The sequence below is a fragment of the Cynocephalus volans genome, chromosome 17 (assembly GCF_027409185.1).
Source record: "Cynocephalus volans isolate mCynVol1 chromosome 17, mCynVol1.pri, whole genome shotgun sequence".
NCBI lineage: Eukaryota > Metazoa > Chordata > Mammalia > Dermoptera > Cynocephalidae > Cynocephalus > Cynocephalus volans.
Window position 1 is genome coordinate 34,326,171 of NC_084476.1, and position 16,072 is coordinate 34,342,242.

Consider the following 16,072-nt stretch of genomic DNA (forward strand, 5'->3'; position numbering starts at 1 on the left):
TGGAAAGTTAGGTGATTTTTTCCCCAGCCTTTATGTAACACATATAGCTTATTATTCACTGCCCAAGTCTCTTTGAGGATAAAGGGCTGCTTAATGCAACTGTGCAATTAATATTTATGGAATTAACATAGCACCTGGCAGATATTTTAAAATATGTGTTAATTGAACTTGTACCACTTGTGCGGTCAAATAAATGTGTGTTTCTTCTGTTTGTCCACGCATCATGGTTACAGAGATGACCTTAACTAAAAAGAAACCAATCAACCCATCCCCCACCATCCACCTGAGGCCAAAAACAGTTTTGAAGGAGGTAGAAATGTCGAAGGTATCAAATATTGGTTGGGAAGAGTAAGTTTAAAGAAATGATTGGAATATCTGTACTAGACTTCTTAAAAAGGGAGTTGAAACTATTTTGCAAACAAATACGGTGCTGAAGTGGATATGCTGGGTAGGCCCCTAGAATGGCTGAGGACATCCTCCTTCAGGAAGACAGATGAATGCAAAATGCCTCACCCATTAAAATTACAGAAGAATAAAGTACTACAGTGGTTTCCAACCTTTTTGCCAGCAGACTCCTGGCACCTGCTTGTTTCAAAATTTTATCTAATTAATAATTTGTTTTGTCTAATTTTCTTTCAAAACAGTTCTACATGTTAATTCCCAGAAAACAACTTGAGTAATTCCACTATGTTCACAGTTTTGCTATAGCTGGGCTCAAAACAAAACCACATCAGCTCTGCACAAGTTTTTTTGTTTGTCTCTCCTATTCTTCCCAGCTACTCTCTCAAATCTTTATTATTGAAACGACCACTAACTCTATCCCTGTCCTCTTCCCTCCCTGACTCTAAAAACATGAATTTGCTTGTTTTGTTTTTGAGTTTTGGCAGATGGCAGGTAAAGGGATCTGAACCCTTGACCTTGATGTTATCAACGCCACGCTCTAACCAAGTAAGCTAACCAGCCAGCCCCAAATTTGCTTATTTTTAAAAAAGGGAGTCACCTCAAGTGAATTCAATGTTTTCCTCTTCCCTGATCAGACATTAAGTCTGTCCTCTTTCTTTTCCTCCCAAATTGGAGGAAGAAGGTCTCCAAAGAAAACCCTTCCATTAGTGCTAGGATTCACTTTAGCTAATCCAGTAACTTACGTTTCCTCCTGCTCCCCTTTATCAACCTCTCCCTCAACTATTTTTCCAGAACAGAAAAATACTCACACTTTTCATTAATTTCAATCTACAGCTGTCTTTAAACTCACAGACAATATACTTTTCTTTCCTGACTTTATAGATCAGTAAAATGATGTGGTCAAAAAGAATAACCAGTATAGGGCTGCCATTTTTTTTTTTTTTTAACTAAGCGAAGATGTACATTTAACAGAACCTCGCTCTCTTCCCATCACTATTGTCATAAGAGGACTTTATTTTTTTTAAGGGCATAACTGCAAAATAAAATAAGGTCTTGAATCAATTTTAGCTTTTTTTTTTTTTACAAGATACTATATTTTTACTTTTACTACTTGAATGTAATAATAGTATAATTTTTTGTCATGAATTGACAGTATTTGGGAGCTGATGATCTACACTCTGTAGACACTATTTAACCCCCTGACAACTGGCTCTTCCCTACTCCAGAAGCTGTTCTTACAGAAACTCTTAATGACTTTCTAATCATCAAATCCAAAGGACACTCTTCAGCCCTTCCTTGATCTCTCTGCAGCACTTTTTCAGGTCACTCTCCTTAAGCAGTTACTGTCGGGTTTTCCATACTTCTGGCTATTCCTCCCTCAGTCTCCTTTGCATCTTGCCCACCAACTAAACAAGAGTAGTCCCTAGGATTCCATCTCTGGACTTCTTTTCTCATTTTGTTCATAAAGCTTAATCCACTTGTGTTTAAACGCTGGTGAATTCCTAAATCAATTTCTAGCTCACATCTCTTCCCAAAGCACCACACCTATATCTCCAACTACCTCTGGACGGACATCCTTACTATCTCACGGACAAACATCACACATTTAAAATGTTAGTAATTGCACTCTAGACAGGCATACTTTTTTGGGGTCTTCCTCCTGTCTCAGTGAATAAGAGCACCAACCACCCAAACCCACTTTGACTCTTTACTCTTCCTTACCCTTCTCATCCAACTAGAAATAAATATTTCACTTTGTTTATAAATATTTCTCAAATCTATCGCCTTTTTGCATGCCCACTGCCTTAGTTGAAGCACCATTTCTCAACTGTACTACTACAGGAGCCCAAGTTAACATAGAAACCACAAGCCCTGGAAACAATATTCTACATGTGCAATCTTATGAGGATAAGATCCGCAGATCTAAGAAAGTTCAAGAATTATTGTCCCAAATCTTTTCCTGCCCATTCACCTCCACATTGCCTCTTGTTAAAATGGAGGCACCACAGGATGTGTGTTGTGTATAGTATTCGGAAAGGTGCACAAGGGGAGTATTTGGGGTGATGTTAAGCTGAGTGTTGTTTATAAAGGTGTTTAGTTGTGAAAATTCTGAGCTGTACACTTCAAGTATGTGCTCTTTTAATACAAACAGCATACTAAATTAAATACACAAGAAACGAAATGTTAACAGATTAGGTGGAATAATAGTCTCTTTAGTATAACAACTCTCTTGATCTACTCTTAAAGACAGACTTACCCCCTGCTGCATTCCCAAGTCACCAAGAAACCAGTTCACTCTGCAGCTATCAAGTTCCCTCACAACTCTCCTTCAGACACTATTCAACTTCCCTAGTGCTAATCTTTTCAGTCTCATGTTACGTGTCACCTTTTTTCCCCCTTCCTTCCTCTTCTAAGCACTTCATTTTCCTCTCTAGAGCCCTCTGCATTCTTCTATCACTTTCTTGGGAAACGAAAGTGAACACATAGCGTGCTTCTTAAAAAAGTTTAATAAGCAATGAATTATACATATAGTCAAGAAATGTCCACTGCTACTGGAGCTTTGTCACTTTAGATTCATATCCAAAGATGTTAAAAATTACATAGGAATATCTTGTACAACCATGGCCCCAAATTACCGAGGTCAACACCCAGGGCTTCTGCTAAGCAAGATAACCATATCTGAAACTGATATAATTCCAGCAAAAAGCAAAGAAACGTGTTTTAGTGTGCATACAGCAAACACACACGCCTTGCATTAGGTTTCTTAAAATATTGAGAACAAGTATAAGAATCTCATAAATAGTTGAGACCCTGGTCTGGGAGCCACTAGTATAGAATAAATAAAACTGGAATGATCCAGGGCAGGACAATAATTTTATCTAAAAATCAGGTGCAGTTTCTCATTTTTTTTTTTTTTTTTGGTACTTTTCATTGAGCTACAAATTCTGTTTTGAAATGTTAACTGTATAGTAATTATGAGTACCTAATTTGAATAAGGGACTGCACAAAGATAGGTTTATTTCTGTATGTGTATCATAACCTCCATATTACATGAATGTACACACAAATGCACATAATATTCAGAGATGGGAAGAAGAAAGTATTGAGGTGAGTTTTAGAATGGCTCAGGTACGGGAGAAAGGGAAGTCAGTTTCCAAAACTATTACGAAGTTACAATTACAGAGTTCTGGTGATTTAGAATTCTATATTCAGAAACTAATGAACCTCATCTTAACTTTAACTGAACTATTCCAGAAAAGGTTAACTAGTCATAGGCAGAACAAGTGAGAGCAATTTCCTTCAAATCTTTGATTCTAATTTTAAAAACACAGTAATGTATTAGACAGCACTGATTTCACACTAAAGTAACAAAGAACTCTTACACAAAGCAAAAAACAAAACAGGTTTTAATGATTTAAACAGATGAATTAATAGGTTTATAATAACCATTAACTAAGGGAAGCCCTAGAAACAGAAATAAGGATTTTAAAATTGCATGCAAAATCTAGTTACCATAAAAAACCAATGCAATACCAAAATATCTCAGCCTCCTAGCATAGACTCCAAGTCTTTTATTTCCAATTCTTGATAATCAAAATATGTACACTTCACATGCTCCTGGTTGTGGAGTAATAAGCTTATTCATACAGGATTACAAACACCTTTCACAGACGGTAGGGCACAAAAGAACAGTATCTTCCTCCATCTTTTTGGGCCTATCTTGGGGGGAAAAAAGGCACTCCCAAAGGTTCCTTGGTAACACCTTTGCCAGGCTTGTTAATTGCTCACATAATCTTTACATGTAAAGTGAATGGTCCACTCATTTCATAGATCTGGGAACCAAAGACATCGAGAAACTGCCTTTGTTTAACTCACATGCCAGATAACTGGCTTTCTTAAACAATGACAAAAACTTTGCATACTGGTTTCAAAAAAGGCTTTGTCTCCTTGACAACTTACATATGCTTAATCACTAGGCTTTGGCATGCACAGCCAAATATATCATGGATGTGAAAGAACCACCATCTGAGATGATGACAGAGGACTCTCCGAATCACTATTCTCAGTGTTCTAACATCAGCTGCTCTCAGTTCCTTTGTAATAATTCAAGTTTGTCTTTCAGAGCACCTCCCACATGCTCTGAACCTAGGTTTAATCTCTTTGCTGAAAAATCTGTTAAAGACACTTAGATAAACTACGAGGTCCTTCTCTATTATTATCAAAAACAGAGAGTGGAAGTCAATTGCCCATGGGCAGTTGTTTGCTAGTCACAGAATCTTTAGAAACCTTTTGCCTGAGTCCAAGGAGAATTTAATTTATCATTAAATCTGACCCATGTTGAGTCATACTAAAACTGCACTTGGGTAGCCAATCTCAAATCAAATTGAGCTTACGTCTTTACATTTATTGCATCCATGCAGTATGCAGTTTTTGATGCTGAATAAGAGAAATGCGGCAATTGAAGGCTTCACCACAAGCATCACATTCATGGGTTTCTTGGGTTTTCACCTCTGCATGGATCTTCTGATGGTTGACAAGGCTGCGCTGTTGACTGAAACTTTTGTCACACTTCTCACACTTATAAGGTTTCTCTCCTGTGTGTATCCTCTGATGCTGAATAAGACCTGAGTTTCGGCTAAAGGCCTTTCCACATTCATCACATTTATGGGGCTTATTACCTGTGTGAACACCCTGATGGCGAATAAGATTACAAAGCTGACTGAAGCTTTTGCCACACTGTCTGCACAGATAGGGTCTCTCACCAGTGTGGATTCTCTGATGTTCAATAAGAAAGGAGCTTCGACTGAAGCTTTTCCCACAAACAGTACACAGGTAGGGCTTTTCACCAGTGTGAATTCTTTGATGCTGTACAAGATGAGCACTAACACTAAAAGTTTTACCACACTCATCACATTTATAAGATTTTTCCTTAGGGTAGACCTCCTGCTGTATAACAAGACTACAATTTGGATCAAAACTTTCCTTAGTTTCATTGTATGGATAAGTCTTCTCCCTAGTGTGGATTCTCTGATGTTGAATAAGACCTGAGCTTCTACTGAAGGCTTTTCCACATTCCTCACATTTATGGGGTTTGTCTCCCGTATGAATTCTCTGATGACGAGTAAGGTTGCAAAGTTGACTGAAACTTTTCCCACACTCTTTGCACTGATAAGGTCTCTCACCAGTATGGATCCTCTGATGTTCAATAAGGAATGAGCTCCGACTAAAGCTTTTTCCACATTCAATACAAAGAAAAGGCTTCTCACCAGTGTGTATTTTTTGGTGTTGTATAAGGTATGTACTTAATCTAAAAGCTTTCCCACATTCACCACATTTATGGGGTCTTTCGCCAGTGTGAATTCTCTGGTGTTCAACGAGCAATGAATTTCGACTAAAGCTTTTCTTACATTTCATACAGTGATAGGGTTTCTCACCAGTGTGAGTTCTTTGATGTTCAATAAGGTGTGACTTCCAACTGAAGGCTTTCCCACAGTCACTACATTTATGGGGTTTCTCACCTGTGTGAATCCTTTGATGTTTAACAAGGCTCCTTCTCTGGCTGAAGCTCTGTTTACATTGATTACACTGATAGGGTCTTTCTCCAGTGTGGATTCTCTGATGTCTAATAAGGGTTGAGCTCACACTAAATGTTTTTCCACAGTAATTACACTCATAGGGCCTTTCCCCAGTGTGAATTCTCTGATGTTCAATAACAAATGAACTCCGACTAAAACTTTTCCCACATTCATTGCACTGAAAAGGTTTCTCACCAGTATGGACTCTTTGATGTTGAATGAAATGGGCCTTGCGCACAAAACCCTTCCCACATTCTTCACATTTATGGCATTTCTCTTCTGAGATTGGTCTCTTGCGGATAATATTAGTGTTTCCTCTAAACATTCTCTGTTCCTGGGTCAAAGATTCTCTTGGTATTTCCCATAAGAAGATCCCTCTCTGTTTATCTAACCTACCAACAAGTTCAAAGTTTTCTCCACCCATGGGATCCTGGTCAATTTCACTTTTGATTCTTGTAACTATTACACCCTGTGGTTCCATTTCTTCTTCAATTTCTTCAATTTCTTGTTTCACAGTTGGCTCCTCATCTTTATCTCTATTTAAGACATCTAGAACAATAAAGAGAAAATACAAACATCAGCCAAGCTGTTTGATGGCAAGGAGAAATTATCAGAAAAATAAGGTAATCGAGATAAATCAACCTACCGTATCTATAAAAAGCAGTTTACTACCTCACAGTATTCTTGTAAGGATTAAATTAGTTCATATACACAAACCATTTAGAACAGCACCTGGTAAAGAGTACAAGCTATATAAATATTATTGTTTAATACTGGTTATCTGATGCAATGAAATGATTTTCTTGGAGAAGGGTATGAAAAGAGTGCTCAGTAGGCACATAAGACAGGAGAAGCAAGCAGAGTAGGGAGGATGGGCTGGCAAATCAACTCTGAATTATATAAGCTAAGATGGGCAAAGAAATAAAACCAGTGGGGTGGGATTAACCAGTCTTCCAAGGAAGAAATAACATGAGAAGAAAACAGTAGGTTCAGGAAAATTTAGGATGAGAAAGCATTAATGGCATGAGCAGACCAAATAATTGACAGAAAAGAACACATAAAAGGATAAAAGACAAAGAACAAGTGGAAGCAACCATTCATTGATTAACAAGAATTTATTCACTGCCTACCAAAAGCATTCTAGGCACTATGCAATGAACTGGGATTCAGAGAAAAGACATGAAGCCCCCTACCATATGAAATGTATACTGAATAAAAATGGGGAAAGAAAGTCACATGATAAAGAAAATATTAAATAAAAAGTAGCTCCTACAAAAAGACAAAATGGCTTTTAAAAAAAAAAGCTGAAGTGACATGGAGTCTATGATATAGAGATTAAAAATAAAATACAGTCATGTGTCACTTCACAGACCTAATGACAGGGATACATTCTGAGAAATACGCTTAGTTGCTAGGCAATTTTATCACTGTATGAACAGCATTGTACTTACACAAATCTAGATGGTATAGCCTACTATACACCTAGGCTACATGGTACAGCATATGGCTCCTAGGCTATAAACCTGTACAGTGTGTTACTGTACTTAATACTATAGGCAATTATAACTCAATGATAAGTATATATGTATTTAAACATATCTAAACATAGAAAAGGTACAGTAAAAATAACAATATTATAATCTTATGGAACCACCCTTGTGTATGTGGTCCACTGTTGACTGAAACGCCATTATGCAGCACATGCCTGTAATTAAAAAGGAACATGGTTACAGTTAATGGAAGAAAGGAAGAAAAAAGAACAGTCTGTGGTAGCTTATGACTTCACCTACCACATATCATACCACTTTCTTCAAGTACAAATGATTTTCAACCCTCTGGAGATATAAGACCAAAAGTCCACCATCTTGTTCCAACTGTGAGTCTGCATGATATCTGAGAAATGAAAATCTTGCATGTGAAGAAAAGATAGCATAATGGTCTATGATATAACAAGGTGGCATACAGGATATTTAAGTCTGCCTCTTGACTTCTTTCCTCTTGCTGCCTGTTAGACAACTTCACTAGCAGATTCAATCACTACCACATTTATAGTTGGCCCCTAAACAAGTTCCTTTTTCATACATCCTCTGTACTCTCAATTTTGTAGTTTTCTAACTGTGGAGTCATCTTTGAATATTCCTTTCAATTACGTCAAACCAGTCATTAAGTTATTTTTATCCACAAAGACTTCTTCTCTATTTTCACGTACGGAGTGCCTTCTCAAATTCACTTTCGGTGGACTGCGCATTCTTTCACACAATAAAAAAGGATGAAAAGAACTCCCTCAACTTTCTACCCCTTTACCTATAAAATTACCTTCAAGAGTACATGAAGACATATCCCATTCCTTTCCAAAGCTAATCCACCCACCCCCTCTTGATCCCACTCACCTCTGGGCTGTTGTTCAATTATCACCATTCTTTCCTCTTTCTTTAATCTACACTCTCCATTGACACCTTTGTATCATCATACAAATATGTCCAACTTTATCTTGAATTTGAATTCCTTCTCTTGATGAAAGCCAAGCTTTGGAAAAAAAAAAATCTTAACACTGTAGCTTTCCATTTCCTATGTTTTCCATGCCCAACCTCTTCTCATTCAATCTATTTTATAGCCTACTGTAAAATCTGATTTCTGTTTCCAACATCTAGGGAAACTTTATTAAATCACCAATAATTTCCACATAACAAATACAATGGAATTTTTCAGTCCTTCTTTTATTTAGCAGCATCTGACATTGTTGACTACTCCCATTTCTTAACACTATATGTTTTCAGTTTCTATGTTATGACATTGTTTGTGTTCCCTCCCTACTACTTTGGCCTTTTCTAATATATATTCCTCATTTATTTCTCTTCCTTTGTCAACTGTTTCATGTTATTGTTACCCAGGTTTACAGCCTTACTCATTCTACATGTATACCTTCTGGATATATCCACAAAGATGCCCCACAAAGGGCACACAATTAACATGGTCATCACCTGCTCTCGTGTCTCCACCCACCTCTAATCATGTGTTGAAAGACACTACCCATCCATTTTAAAGTTCCAAAGTCAGAAATTATCCTATATTTTTCCCTTCGTCTTACTGTTAATCAATCACCCAAATGATGGATTTCTTTCTAGCATTTACCTATTCTTTTTAACCCTCACAATCACAAAATGTAGTCATTTAATAATCCTTGGCTCTGGTCTTTAGGCTGTCCTCACATTACATCTGCCTTAGTGATTCCAGAGAGATATTTGTAAAATGGAATTCTACGCATGTCATCACCTGTAGATTCAGCAGTACCCCATCACCTTTTGAGATCAAATCAAAGTTCTTTATTATGATACTCAGAACTCTTCATGACACAGTCTTTAAGCCTCAACTCACCTTTCTACCTAACTCTGTCATACTTTTATAGGCAAATTGCTTGTGGTATAGTCTTTCACGACATATCTTTGCATATCCCATTTATTAAATGTCTCTCAGTATTGTTTACCTGGAAAACTCCTGGTTTCTCTTTAAGATTCAGTTCAAAGCAAAGCCTTCACTAGGTCCGCTAGACAGATTTAGGTGTTCCACTTTTTATTATCACCCTTGTCCATAACTCCACTATGGCTATTATTACACTGCACTTTTTAACTGCTTGTTATGTGTTTGTCTTTTCCACTGGATTGTAAATTCCCTGTGAGATGGGAAAGTCTCTTTAAAATGGTTATCCAGTGGATACTGCTCTGGGTTTTGCTCAATGGAATAAGACAAAAAAATTACTACTTGCAGATGACAGAAATATATGCCTAAAATTCTTGAAAGAATTGAATGGCAATAAAAGGATTAAAAATCTGGTTCTTACCACCAAGAAAACCAGTTAGTAAATATCATAGAAAAGTGAAATATGCTCTTCACAATAGTAACAAAAAACATAAAACCTAGGAATAAACATAACAAGAAATGTGCAAAAGCCATAAAAATAATCCATACAATTTTTCTGAAAGACAAAAGGACAGTTAAACAGAGTTAATCAAATAGCTAAAGAGATTCAGCATTACAAAGATCTCAATTCTTCTCAAACTAATCTATGAAACTAATCGCATTCCAATAAAAATCATAGGAACCAATAAAAAAAAAACCCAATGAATCTAAATTTCAACAATAAGAATGCAGACAACTAGTTAAGTACATCCTGCAAAAGAATACTAAAGAATGAGTTATCAGACATAAAAAGTAATATACTGCTACAGTAAATAAACAATGACACTGGCATAAAAATAAATAAGTCAATAGGACAGGCAGGTGAAGAAAATAAGTGCAGGTTTCAACACAGAGCATCCCTGAAATGACTATCCATTTGATCTGGGCTTGGTAGCTATAATCATCACCTTTTGGTGATTACATATCGTGCTTGTATTTTTTCTTTCCATCCTATGGTTGTCTACAGCTAATCTGTCTACAGTAGACAGTTAACTAAAAGTAGATCTTTCCCAGGAACTTGAAATTGAAGCTGAAATAACTAGTTAATCTGAATGTGGCTAGAACTGTACCCTACCAACTTAGAAGCTAAAAGGGCAGAAGCATGTGACATAAGGAGAAAAGACTAGTCTGCCAAGGAAAAAGAAACAAAACAAAAAGAGTGTTATGGACTAAATGTTTGTGTCCGCACCCCGCTTCAATTCATACATTGAAGCCCTAAGCCCCCATGAGATGATATTTGGAGGTGAGGCCTTTGGGAGGTAATTAGGTTTAGATGAGGTCATGAGGGTGCAACCCCCATGATGGGATTAGTGCCCTTACAAGAAAAGGAACAAAGATCAGAGCGCGCACAGGTTCTCTCAGCCATGGGAGGATACAGCGAAAAGGTGGCTATCGGCAAGCCAGGAAGAGGACCCTCACCAGGAACTGAGTCTGCCGCATCTTTACCTTGGACTTCCCAGCTTCCAGAACTGTGAGAGATAAATGTCTGTTGTTGAAGCCACCCAGTCTATGGTATTTTGTTATAGCAGCCTGAGCTAAGACAGAGAAAAATTCCTGAATTCCTGAGAGTGACTCAGGTTCTGGCTTCAGTCATTTTTTGATGTCCAGCCATAATTAAGCTCATATATTCTATAAGACATCCCTAAGTCCTTATAATAATTTCCCTTGCTGGCTTAAACTAGCTTGAGTCAATTTTTATAATTTTTAATCAGGCAGTTTAAATATTATGATAGCTGAGGAGAGAGAGAGAAAGCAAGGAAATAGTAAAGTAGAAATGAATAAACTTTAGGGGAGGACAGAAATTGGCATGCTTTTTCTGTAAAGGGCCAGACAATAAAGGTTTTTGGCTTTGTGAGCCATATGGTCTCTGTTGCAACTAAATTCTGCCACTGCAGCATGAAAATGATCGTAAACAATATAAAAAAGAAAGGGCATGCCCATGTTTCAATAAAACTATTTACAAAAACAAGTGGTGGCCCAGATTTGGCCTATTGCCAACACCACTATCCAACACAGTAGAAAATGAACAGTTTTCCTGGTTAACAGAATGGGAGAATAGGGAAGAACTAGAATTGCTAGGGCCTAGCACAGTATTTGATAACTATCTATGGAATGAATGAATAATTGAACAAATAACTGAAAAGAGACTATAATCAAAGAAGAAAAACAATGAGCTCAAGATCTTGTAGGTACAGCAATTCCCAGTTCTGTCAAGGTCCAGTGTGGCTCAAGTAATTGAAGAGTCAGTAAAGTTGAAGAGGTCAAAGAACTAAGAGATCACACTATCAGCTGTTATCACTGATGTAGCTATTAAAGTTTTTAAAGAAAAAGCAGCAATGGAAAGGAAAAGTATGAATGAAGGGCCAAAACTATAAAGCTGGAAGAGAGTTGTGTCATGAAAACCAATCAGACGAAGTGGAGGAAAACAATGCAATGGAACAGTAGATTAATAGTGATCTCACATCGAGGGAGCTCTCATCAAGGGGATGGAGATGAGGTCTATTGAGGGAGGATGAAAAGACTGTGGGAGGAGAAATAATAAATGATGAAAACCTGTATTTAAGTTAAAATAAAGAAGAGACTGAAAGTACAAGATCACAGATGGCCTCACTGCCATGCCTTTGTCCATCTGGTATTCATATGTTGCAGCACTAGGGGCAAGCAGGGCTTGGTACTTGCCTGGTTCTATCAACCAGGATACCATATGTATGGATACGCTGGCAGTGACTCAGAGACATCATGGGATATTAAAAAAAAAAAAAAAAATCAGCAGTTGATATGGCTGAAAACTGAAGTGCTGTGCAGAAAATAATAGTTGAGACAAGAAAGCTAGGCAGAGGCTATATTTGGGAGGTCCTAGTATGATAAGATACGAAATTAAGATTTTATCCTTTAAGCTATCAGGAACCATCAGAAGTTTTAAGCAGTTAACTAACACAAAATCACTTTTGTGGCAGTAGAGAGAATACTAAAAGAAAGACTGGTGGCAAGGGGCTAGTTTAAGGGCTAACGCAATAATTCATTTAAGAGATACTGAGTCTTAAATTAACTGTACTTATTCAGTCACAAAAATATTTGAGAAGCATACAATATAGGCCTGGCTCTGTGCAAAGTGCTAGAGAAATAAAATGAAAAGGATATACTGTCCTCATGGTGATCAGGGAAATAACATATAAAGAATGATTATAGTATAGGATGATAAATTCAACATTTAAGTATATACAAGGTAGCACAGAGAAAGGAGTGCTTAATTTTGAAAAGAAGGCCTCAAGATCTTAGTGGATTATTTGAGATTTGCCAGGTACGATTTACATATGTGGTCTTCAAAAGAAGATGACTAGGAATTTGGAACTGGTGGAACCAGGATTTGAACCTAGGCAGTTAAGCTCCACACTACCTCTCTTACATGGAGATAAAGACTTGAGATTTATCACATAGTGATAGCTGATGACCTGAGGGTAAATAAGGTCATCCAAAAAAAGTGTACAAACTAAGGGTAAGTCTCAGAATGCAAGTCAATGAAGGGAAGCAATAAAGAGTTTTAAATATTCATAAAAAGGTAGAATAAAATAAGATCTAAAAAGAGACTACTGCATTTGACAATGAAGTTATTATAGATCCCTGTTAAACGATTTAAAGGAAGTGTTGAGGAAAGACAAAGGGGCTTAAAGAATTGTAGGTGAAGAAGTACAGAACACACACTAACTACTCTTAGAAAACTTGGCTGTGAAGAGAACAAGTACCAATTTGCAGGGAGCAGCAAGAGGGATACTCTGGCTGAAAGGAGGGTTTTTCTTTTTTCCTAATTGGAAGAGCCATCAACATATCTAACAGAAAAAAGGTACCAAGGCATAAGCAATAGAGACTGAAGCTATAATGGAAAAAAAGATGATTAATGGTAAGTTTCTGAAGAAGTGAGAAGATGGGAGTGGCTTTACATGTGCAAATAGGGGCAGAGAAGTTGAAAGTTCATACTTAGTGACCTCTATTTTCTCCATGAAACAGAAGGGGGGGTCTGCTATTGAGTGACGGACTCAACGAAAACTCTTAAAATTTTGGAATAGTCACTAAAAGGAAAAGGAGAGTAAGAATATCAAAGATAAAAAATTGCTGAGGTATAAGAACCCAGTGGAAACTAGAAGAAAAAAAAGCCATGTGCATATATAGGGCATCAATCCTTTTGGTTACAGAATTTCTCCTGCTGTGTTCAGCAACTCGGGCAGGAGAGAAGAAAAGGTGAATTTTCTAACAAATACAGGATTTGAAGTTTGCAAAATGGGTAAAGCACAATGACAAGGTGGCAAAAGAGTGTGCTGGTGATTATAGATGAGAAGGTGAAGTCAGAAGAGGACTGACACCCTGGTGAAAAATGGAGATGTCAAGGGATAGGAAACATCATTAAGGATGAACAGGTTTAAGTGAAAATGAGGACAGACAAAAAGATAAGAAGCTGTAGTAAGCTTCTTCCAAGGGCAGAAAGCATATCTGTTTTGGTCACCCTTGTTTAGTTTCAGTCAATAAACATTTACTGCCTGAATAACTGGCCAGAGAAGAGTATATCAGAGTTTAAGATTTGCGTGTTAGGATAAAATAGAGGGTATGATCAATGATGTGAGTTATTGAATAAAAACAGGGAGAAAGCTTCCTGAAGTCGATATGGTCAAGATCCACAGAGGTTCAAGGACTGACTGGGTCATCGATGGTGTGGGTTAAAATAGAGAAGTCTGTGAAACATGTGACCAAGTTATGTGTGAGGGACCAAAGAAAAAGTTGACAGATAATAGTGAAAAGGAATTGAGTGGGTAGAGCAAGACCGCTGAGCCTTCAAAAGGGGATTTTGTCTGAAGGTAGAAAACTAATGCTTTGGGAACAGCACTGAAAAGCTGGGAGTACAATAACGTCTCCCTTCCAGCCTTGAGACAAAGGATGGGAAAGGAGGAGGGTGTGGGAGGGTAAGCAGCCCCCATGTGAAGGACTGCCAGCAAAGTGGTGTCCTTGGGAAAATGCCAGGTTTCAGTTAAGGCCAGGAGGGGTAAAGAACATTGTGTGAAGAGGAACAGGGGCTCCAGAAGGCAGAGTGAAAAGGGGTGGGAGGGAAACAGTGGGAGGATGAGCCAGGAGGAAAAATACAGAGCAATATGGAAACGAGATTATGAAGACAGGAAGCCAGAAAAGCTTGCGTTTTGGTCACTGAAAGGAAGCTAGGGATGAGAGTCATGGAAACAATGATTGAAAGGTTTGAATCAGAACTTTGGAACAAGGCAGTTCTGGTACTGGTACTCGTACTGGTCCAAGTGTTCTGAGCCTAATTTCTACAACCTTCTTAGATATTTTAGTTAGAGAAACAACTGATTCTTACCCAGTGAGACCAGGTTTCCATAATTCTCCATCATGACATCTTTATACAGGCTTCTCTGAGCTGGGTCCAGATAATCCCACTCCTCCTGGGTAAAAAACACAGCCACATCCTCAAATGTCAGCAACCCCTGAAATAGTATGATTTCTGTAGTCAGTTCCTGTTGTCTCAAGGACAATTCTACCACTGAAAGTGGCAGAGACAATCACTTATTAGGGCCGAGTAGGCTAGGAGGAACATAACTAAAAAGAGTTCCATATGGTGCCCAATTCTGAGAACTGACTGTAACAGAGAGGCACCACAGACTAAAGGTTAAAGGGCTGGATCCTTGTCCTCCGTAGTTTAGGGCCTAAGGATAAGGCTTTTCTGGTTTAATTATTATACCCTAATATTTTAATTTTAGTAAACTGCCCCAAGGCCTCTCCAAGCTTCCCCTACCTGATTACCCCTCTGCAATTCTCTACACGAACTGGTTTGCGACCCTATTCAATTCAATTCCTTTAAGTTCTCTAAGCATCTACCCTGTGTCTAGGCATCATGCCAGGCGCAGGAGACACAGAGGAAGGTCAAAAATGGTGCCTCACCTGGAGGAACTCACAAAGGAGACCCAGCTTGGAGCATTACTAATTTTCTCAAGATGATTTATCAAGTCGCTCTTGATAAAATGGAGTCAATGGGCAGTTTGTTCGCGAACCGCACCCCACACAGCACTAGGCGGGGAGTTCCTTGCACGACGCTGGCCCTAAAGACGGCAGTCAGGATGTTGGGGGTGAGGCGATCTTGGGGGTGGAGCGGCCTAGCTCCAGTAGCGGTGAGACAACGCAGATCCCCAGAGGGGCTACTTACCTTTGGCTCAGGCGGGGGGCTCGGGGAGGCCATCTCCCGGTTAGAGGGTAGGAACCCGGGGCGGCCGCAAAGAAAGGAGCCCCCGGTGAGGCCTATCCGGCTTCTGGAAATTAGGCCCGACGAAGTCGAGGCCTCCTTGCTGGGTTCGGCCAGGTCCTGCCTCGGTACCCGCACGGTCACGACCCCAGCAGCATGCCAGTCGCGATCCCTGGCTGCCCCCCAATCCCGGGCCCCCACCCCTGCTTGGTTACGCAGCCTTTCTGGCCTCGCTACAGCCTCCTCCCGGTTGCCAGTTCCTCCTGCTTTCAGCCAAGCAGCGCTATGACCGACCGCCCCCGGACCAGAAGGCGTCACCCGAACCCCTCTTGGGACGCCCCCCAACTACAACTCCCGTCATGCTCCGAGAGAGCACCTCGGTCCAGCCTCTGCCGCCAAT

The 16,072-nt window shown here is 38.9% G+C and overlaps 1 protein-coding gene across 4 annotated transcripts; it reads right to left on the bottom strand.

The window, feature by feature from the left end:
• Positions 1 to 3,857: 3,857 nt before the first annotated feature.
• ZNF189 (zinc finger protein 189) lies at positions 3,858 to 15,961 on the bottom strand. 4 transcript variants are annotated; one of them, XM_063082186.1, is made up of 3 exons: positions 15,637 to 15,961; positions 14,794 to 14,875; positions 3,858 to 6,527 (listed from the first exon to the last, which is right to left on the bottom strand). In XM_063082186.1, exons 1-3 carry the CDS (start codon positions 15,667 to 15,669, stop codon positions 4,807 to 4,809), a joined length of 1,836 nt encoding a protein of 611 aa, XP_062938256.1. In that variant the 5' UTR covers positions 15,670 to 15,961; the 3' UTR covers positions 3,858 to 4,806. The 4 variants fall into 4 exon arrangements, with proteins under 4 accessions (XP_062938256.1, XP_062938255.1, XP_062938254.1 ...); XM_063082185.1 differs by having other exon boundaries at positions 14,794 to 14,878; XM_063082184.1 differs by having other exon boundaries at positions 14,794 to 14,920.
• Positions 15,962 to 16,072: the final 111 nt, after the last annotated feature.

Excerpts from the sequence above, each read along its gene's own strand:
- ZNF189 (XM_063082184.1), bottom strand. The coding sequence starts at position 15,669 with ATGGCCTCCCCGAGCCCCCCGCCTGAGCCAAAG. Across the intron at positions 14,921-15,636 it reads GCCCCCCGCCTGAGCCAAAG|GGGTTGCTGACATTTGAGGA; the intron begins GTAAGTAGCCCC and ends ATACTATTTCAG. Across the intron at positions 6,528-14,793 it reads TGGAAACCTGGTCTCACTGG|ATGTCTTAAATAGAGATAAA; the intron begins GTAAGAATCAGT and ends TTATTGTTCTAG.